Raw genomic sequence first — 6,719 nt, 5'->3', positions numbered from 1 at the left:
AGTTCGGCTGGGACTCAAGCAGCCTGCCCCCGGAGACTCACCAGGAAAGACCGCCCTTCAGCAATTCTCCCAAATCATCACCTCAAAACCTCCCTGGAGCAGGGCATCATTGTTTATGTACAGTAACAAATGGTCAGTATTAATATCTTCAGGCCTGTCATGGATAAAAATACTATCCTTTTAATTCCAGTTTACAAAAATAGGAGTAATATTCAAAACAATGATTGTCTATTTTTCTATTTATTTTATATAAAAACATAAACAGCTCAGGCAAATTTCCAATCTTGTGCACACTTTGTATGAACTGCTCCCTATTATACTTATATATATATATATTCTTTATATATATTTATTATATATATATATCTCAATAGTTGGTCCACAAAGTATATCTGTGCATTCTCTAGTGCTTTGTAAAAAGAAAAACAATATTATTATCAAAATATTCATTTAATGGCTTTACTTCATACATAAATACACGTTTGGATAGAACACATGAGCGATGACCGTTCAGTCAGTTGGGAAAATGACTTTTCATTGTGTCAGGGCTGTACACACAGGGTAGCTGGTAACGCATCGCTACAAATACGCTATTCGGCGTCCTTTGTTTTTAACCCTTTGTTTATACCTTTTCCCTAGGACGGCCGCCAAGTATTTCTTGACAGCCATTTGTTTCCGGTAGCGGCTGTAGCTGTCCGTGAAGATTCCGTCTGAGTGGCGCTTGGAGAGCGGCTCCGAGTCGTCCTCCGCGCCGCCGCCCAGGTTCCCACTGCAAGGAAAGGGGTCGGGAAGAGGGTGGCGGGGCGGGAGACACCGGCTCAATAGCGGCGGGGAGCAGGCGGGCCCCACCCCGCGCGGGAGCCTTCGGGGAGGGCAGGCCTCTCACTGCCCACCGCGCCGCCCTCCTCTGCCCGAAAGCAGCCCGAGGGTGGGCTTCGATGGAAACCCCTCACTCCGCCCTCCCCACCGAGGATCTCCGGGCTGCAAGTCCTCACCGAAGGGGCCCGGAATGAGGTCTGGGCCAAGGGCACGCGATTTAAGCCTATCCTTTCCCCAAACGCTGCCCTTAGAGAAATGCCCATCCGCGCGCTTGCGCTGGCTTGTCCTCACCGTCCCTCTCGCCCCCCATGAACACAGAAAATAACCAAAGAGCCCTAAGTGCCACGAGGGCTGCGCGCTGGAGTTTACATCGATCCTGCAATTCTAGTCAGACACGAGCACTCCTCCTTCAGCACGCTAAGTTGAAAAACGTGATAATAATATAAGTCGACAGGCTGTAGGCAATATTTTTCATCGCATAAATTATTCATTGCGAAAAATGTAATCTGTTTTCCCATGGGCTTTATTAAAACGTTGCCTTCTGCTGAGAGATGCTCCACGAAAGCCCTGTGCTCTGGGTTTGTCTGGCACGAGAAAAAACTGTTTCCCTAACTGTCCGAATTTGAGGATTTGTTTGTTTCGATTTGAATTTACAGGAAAAGAAATGTAAAAGCAAAAACAAAAAGTCAAGCTTAGAGGAAATTATAGCAAGTCGTCCCGCGAAGCTTGAAGGTTTTGAATGAATGAGGGGTTTGTTTGGTTTCTCTTTTTTTTATTCAAAACGGCTCAAACTCCCCAGTCTTGCTACCCTGGCCTGTTCTCTCCCGGACCCGCGCTGTCTCGCCCAACTTAAGGAGCAACCTCAGACCTCTCGCTGGGGCTGGCCGGGCCCCGCAGCCCCCGCGGCGGCGCAGACGCGCCCTCCGCCCCACGTGCGCGCGCGGACGCAGCAGCCAGGCCGCCCGCTCCGGGCGCACGCTCGCCGTCACGCGCCCGTTAACTCTTTCGCAAACTCTTACCCCAGGCTCTTGGCCACGAGCGTCTGCAGGTATTTCCTGGCGGACAGCTGGTCCAGCACTTTGCGGTACGCCTTGTTAAGGATCCCATGGGCGACATCTCTAACAGGGAGGCAAAGTGCGCGCCCAAGGTCACTGACTCTGTCCCCAAGTGGCCTCCCCAGGTCCCCCGCTGGGCACGCACGCCCCTCGGGGCTCCGGGAGGCTGACGGGGAAACCCCTAGAGTCACTGAACTCGCGAATAACTCCCTTGGGATGTTCCCGTGAGCGAATGGCAGGACCGGGAGTTCCTCCTGCCCTCCGGATATGGCAGGTCTGCGCCCCGGCCGGGGAGCGCGATCACTGCCACTCCTTGGGCCACAGACCTTTCGGTCACCACGCAGCCCTCGTGTCCACACAGACCGGCCTGCTTTCTGTCGCTCTCGTGGGAACCAGCCAGGGATAAAAGAGACTTGAGGGCTTTTATGAAAAAGAACCTGCTCGGTGGGCCACCCCCCACCCCGCCCCTCCCACCACCTCGGTCCCGGGCGGAGGTACCTCCTCTCCGCGGGGTAGTAGAGCGCGGAGGCGGGGCTCCCCGCGCCTGGCGGCTCCGGGTCGTAGAAGTCCAGAAGTGGGTTTCCGTCCTCGTCGTACGCCTCGTCCTCTGGCCTGCCGGGGTAGCGGGGGCAGAGGGAGTGGTCAGTACCAGTCCCTCCCGGGCTCTACAAGGACCCAGAGGAGGGGGCTCGCACTGATTTTCCTTCTTCCTAAAGGTTCCCCCGGAGAACTACCTCTTCTTGAGGGACAGGGATGGGGGTAGAGGTAAGGAGGAGAAAACTACGCCCAACAGAAATTCACACCTCGCGAGGCGGCTCTCCTGCCCCTCTTCCCGCGGGGAAGGAGTCGCCCTGCAGGGTCGCGGCCCCAGCGAGCACCGGGAAGCCGAGGCGTCTCTGCCGACCTCGCGCACCTGGCCACCGAAAGGGCCCGCCCCCGTCCGGCCTGGCGCCAGAGCGTCCCCCCCCCCCCCCCCCCACCACCACCAAAGCAGCAACGGGCGGGGACGAGAAAAAGGCCCTAGGAGAGGAGACGCTGGCCAACGCGATGACCGTAGGGGGGAGGCCCAGAACCAAACAGAGAGAGTGGGTGGGCGGGGTGTGCGGTGGCCGACTCCGGCAGCCACCCCCACCCAGCTTCCGAGCCCAGGGGAGCCCTTCCCTGCGTAGATGTAGGTCACGGAGAACCTCCGGCTTCTATTTTGGGCGGGAGAGGATCTGGCAGGAACATGAATAATAGATGCCCCTAAACTTAGCCCGTTCGGCGGCGGCTCATTCTGTGGTGTGTCCGCGCCCTCCGGTGCCTCTCGCCCGGGGAAAGTGCCAGGCACTTGAGACTTTGAAAATAGCTGGGGGTGAAATAGGGCTTTTAAGTCCACTAAATAAATAGTTCGCACTGATGTGTTAGACATGGCGGGGCGTCGGGACCACATCTCAACCCTGGGACTCAGGGAAAGGGTCAACAGGGGACCGAGAGCCAGCAGGAGCGCAGCGGTCTCGCAGTCGCCCTTGCCTACCGCCTCTATCCTTGATATAAGACGGGGAGAGGTGGGTTAAAACACACAAAAAAAAACCTCGCTATGGGCTACTGGAGAGACTCGGAAAGCGGCCAGTGCAAGCAGCGATCTCTAGGAGGGTTAGAGTCACACTTCGTTTCGCCACTCGCCTTTCCCCCTCCCTGAGGAGGTAAGAGAAAGGCAAGCACATCCCTCGCCCGCCCCGCGCCCAGCCTTTTTCCTGGGCGACGCGCCTCTGCCCTGGCCAGGCTGCCTGGATTCCCCGGGTCTTTCTGACTACTTCCATCCTGCCCCGTGCCCAGATGCTGGAATCTAATACTGAAGCCAGAACCCATCCCTCCGGCCAAATCAATGGTCAGCAGCCCCAAAGGCGAACGTTCTTGGGCGCGGCTGGGAGGAGCAGCTTTTCGCGCAGAACGCGCGCTCCTGGCTGCCGGGAGTCTGGGACACCGCGGGGCGCGGACGCCGTGCGGCAAAGCGAGCTTCCACTCTCCGGCTGACCCGCCGGGACTCGGGGGCTGCGGCAGGGAACCCGGGCAGCACCGACCGATTAGCAATCAAGGATTAAGGAAAAAGCCAGGGTTACTCCAGCCTGGGACGGGCAGGGCTGTTCTCCTAGTCCTGCCTGCCTGCTTGCTTTCTCTCCCTCTCTCCTTGCATCCGTTTCATCTCTTCTTCCCCTTCCCTTTCAACCTCATTCTTGTTCTTCCTTCTCTCAAATCGCTTTTCCTCAACCGTACCTGGCCAGCACTCCTCCTCCCCTAGACAGTCTGAGCCCCAAAATGCAGTTGGAAAACGTATCACTTGAGAGAAAGCTCTTCAGGGGAAAGAATTCGAATTGAGGTGAGGAGAGTGGAAGAGAGAGTGGGAGACCCCGTCCGGACAGTCCAGAACGAGCTGTAACAAAGCAAAGTCCACGGGAGCTTCATGCTCAGCCCCCAGGCAGGCTCCGGGAGCCGAAGTTCTCCTAACTCAAGCTAAGAATAGGGAGAAGTCAAACTCGGGCCCTGCCCTGCGCCCCTCCCGCGGGCGGGGCTGGGGAGGGGAGGTTTCCCAGCCCGCTGAAGCGCGCTGGCTCCTCCCGGGCCCCTGGGCTGCCTCGGGCTGGGGGAGGGGCGCCGAGCCGCCGCGGAGCTGCCAGGGCCAGGGACCCGCGGCCGGACCCCGGCTGGTGGCGGCGCACTGGGGGCGCGTGGGGAGATGGTCGTAGCTGGAACTGAGGAACCGCAGGAGGGCGACCACGAGGAGGTGTCCGGGGAAGGGAAGCCCCGGCCTCAGCTCAGCCCGGGCGGCCAGAACCTACCTGATCCCGGGGAACCGGAGTCCAGCGGCGGCAGGTGAGCAGTAGACGCTGCTGTGCATTATTATCCCGTAGAGCAGCAGGGCCAGCCTCGCTCCGCTACACATGGTCATTCTGCGCAGGTCGGGAAAGAGGGCACCCAGCCGTCAGAACGCCCCTGGCCTTCCACGCTCCAACCCCAAGGAACTCCCTAGCTGGGGGAGGGACTGAGCGAGCTGTGGCTCCCTGTGTCGAATACCACTTAATGACAGCCCGCGCGCGCGCCGCCACTTCCCTCTCTCTATAGTTAGAAAAGATATACATGGATACACCCAGTGCCCAGTAACCCGCCAGACCTGGTGCGAAGGAAAGCTAACTCGTACCCTGATGCCGGCGAAAGAATAGGCAGTCAAGTGAGTCTTTTGGTTTGCTAAGATTATTTTTCCCCTCTCCATTCTTACCAACTCTTACCGCTGCTAGGAGAGGTTTTGCTGCCAAGTAGGACGGCGGGCAAAGGGCTTCTCCAAGTTTCTTCGCCGGAGTCACAACCCAAAAGGCATCACCGTCTGGCGGTAGCGTCTGAGGAGAAGCCGCAGGAACGAGCAGGAGCAGCAGGAGGAGCTGGAGGACTTGTTTGCCGAGGCCGATATTCTGTTCAAAAGTTTGTCGACGCACAGAAGTAGGAGGCAGCGTGACACCGAGAGAAAGGGGTGAGGAGAGAGATGTAGAAGGAAGAAAGAGGAGGCGACCAGCTAAAGGGGGGGTGGGGGACAAAGTGGCCGTAAGTCCACTGGGAGAAAGAAGTAAGTGATTAAGGAAAAGAGGGAAAGTCGAAGACGGAGGGGAAGGAAAAAGAGGGCCTCGGGCAGCCGGCGTCTGTGGGAGCCGCCCCGGTCAGGCAGCTGCGCGAGTCGGCAGCGCCTTCTCTGCTCTGAGATCCCTCTGGCTGCGTCTGAAGCTGCGGCTTCTTCAGCTGCTGCCGGTGGTTACAGAGGTGACCGGCCCTCTGCTCCTATTTATATGTGCAGTTAGCAGAAATCTATCCGAACATGGTTTTAGAAGAGCCTTCCTTATCAACATCTGTCTGCCTGCGGCCTTTAAGTACAGAATATTTTGTTGCACTGTTGCGCTCCGATTTTTATTCATGGAATGACTTCCCCCTTTTTTTTTTTTTCAGTCACGTAATGATCGGGTATCAGAAAAAGACGTCAGCATCCTAGTCCCTCAAGGAACATATTAACTATTCTGTGCTGTCCTCTTGGATGATAAGATCCGGAGTCATCGACTTCTCATAAACACCTTTCACTCATACAATCCAGTTTTTAAGAAGTCCAATTATTTTGATGGTTTTCAGTTTTACCCATTTCTCAAGCATGGGTATAGAACTCATAGAATTTGGAGGATGGTAAAAGTCATGTTTTTAACTATGTCCCTACTATTTCTCTTTGCTTTTCATCAAGCCCCAGCAATCTGAGCTCTGGTCTCTGGAATTAAGCACCAAGCTCTCCTATTAATAAATTTAATTTAGATCTCCTAATTTCTTGCGTATGTTCTTTCAGATAGACAATTAAATGTGGAAGTCGTTTTGTTCTTAAAGGGAAGTCTTGGAGGATTTTCAGTAAATCGCTAATGAGTCTGGCTGTCGTTGACAGTCTGGCTATGAGTAGATTGATGAGAGTTAAAGCTGGTCCGGAGCGCGGCCTGTGGAGCTGTTCAGACTCTGAGTGCTGAACTGTTTGGTCGCAGATGCTACAAGACATCGAAAATTGCCACTGGTTTAATTTTTCACCAGAGCCTCTAAATCTGAAGATTTGGCAGTGGTTCCATTAATGTAGCGATTCACTGTCCAAGTCACCCCGCTATTCAGATACACTCCCCCCTCGCAGTGTCCATGAATGCCCTTAATGCTGAGAGCAGTCTGACCCCTGCCTAGATTGAAGTAAAGAGCATTCTATATCTCCCATCAGTCCTGATCTTTGGATGCCCAGATGGCCTGTTTGGACACCTTCACACTTTCTCTGGCTCTTACTGATTTCAAAACTGAAATTGT

The 6,719-nt window shown here is 55.4% G+C and overlaps 1 protein-coding gene and 1 long non-coding RNA gene across 3 annotated transcripts; one reads left to right on the top strand and one right to left on the bottom strand.

The window, feature by feature from the left end:
• Positions 1 to 231: 231 nt before the first annotated feature.
• ADCYAP1 (adenylate cyclase activating polypeptide 1) lies at positions 232 to 5,281 on the bottom strand. 2 transcript variants are annotated; one of them, XM_070627479.1, is made up of 5 exons: positions 5,141 to 5,281; positions 4,694 to 4,804; positions 2,373 to 2,486; positions 1,839 to 1,937; positions 232 to 769 (listed from the first exon to the last, which is right to left on the bottom strand). In XM_070627479.1, exons 2-5 carry the CDS (start codon positions 4,801 to 4,803, stop codon positions 580 to 582), a joined length of 513 nt encoding a protein of 170 aa, XP_070483580.1. In that variant the 5' UTR covers position 4,804; positions 5,141 to 5,281; the 3' UTR covers positions 232 to 579. The 2 variants fall into 2 exon arrangements, with proteins under 2 accessions (XP_070483580.1, XP_070483581.1); XM_070627480.1 differs by having other exon boundaries at positions 446 to 769; positions 5,131 to 5,270.
• Positions 4,497 to 5,984, top strand: LOC139084505 (uncharacterized). The gene is made up of 3 exons (XR_011541940.1): positions 4,497 to 4,727; positions 5,150 to 5,379; positions 5,847 to 5,984. It is a non-coding gene; the product is annotated as an uncharacterized lncRNA (long non-coding RNA).
• The last annotated feature ends 735 nt before the right edge of the window (positions 5,985 to 6,719 follow it).

This window comes from Equus przewalskii, chromosome 7 (assembly GCF_037783145.1).
Source record: "Equus przewalskii isolate Varuska chromosome 7, EquPr2, whole genome shotgun sequence".
NCBI lineage: Eukaryota > Metazoa > Chordata > Mammalia > Perissodactyla > Equidae > Equus > Equus przewalskii.
The sequence above is the reverse complement of the archived record's forward strand: the minus strand, read 5'-3'. Positions and strand labels throughout refer to the sequence as shown.

Excerpts from the sequence above, each read along its gene's own strand:
- ADCYAP1 (XM_070627479.1), bottom strand. The coding sequence starts at position 4,803 with ATGACCATGTGTAGCGGAGCGAGGCTGGCCCTGCTGCTCTACGGGATA. Across the intron at positions 2,487-4,693 it reads CTCCGGTTCCCCGGGATCAG|GCCAGAGGACGAGGCGTACG; the intron begins GTAGGTTCTGGC and ends CTACCCCGGCAG. Across the intron at positions 1,938-2,372 it reads TACTACCCCGCGGAGAGGAG|AGATGTCGCCCATGGGATCC; the intron begins GTACCTCCGCCC and ends CCTCCCTGTTAG.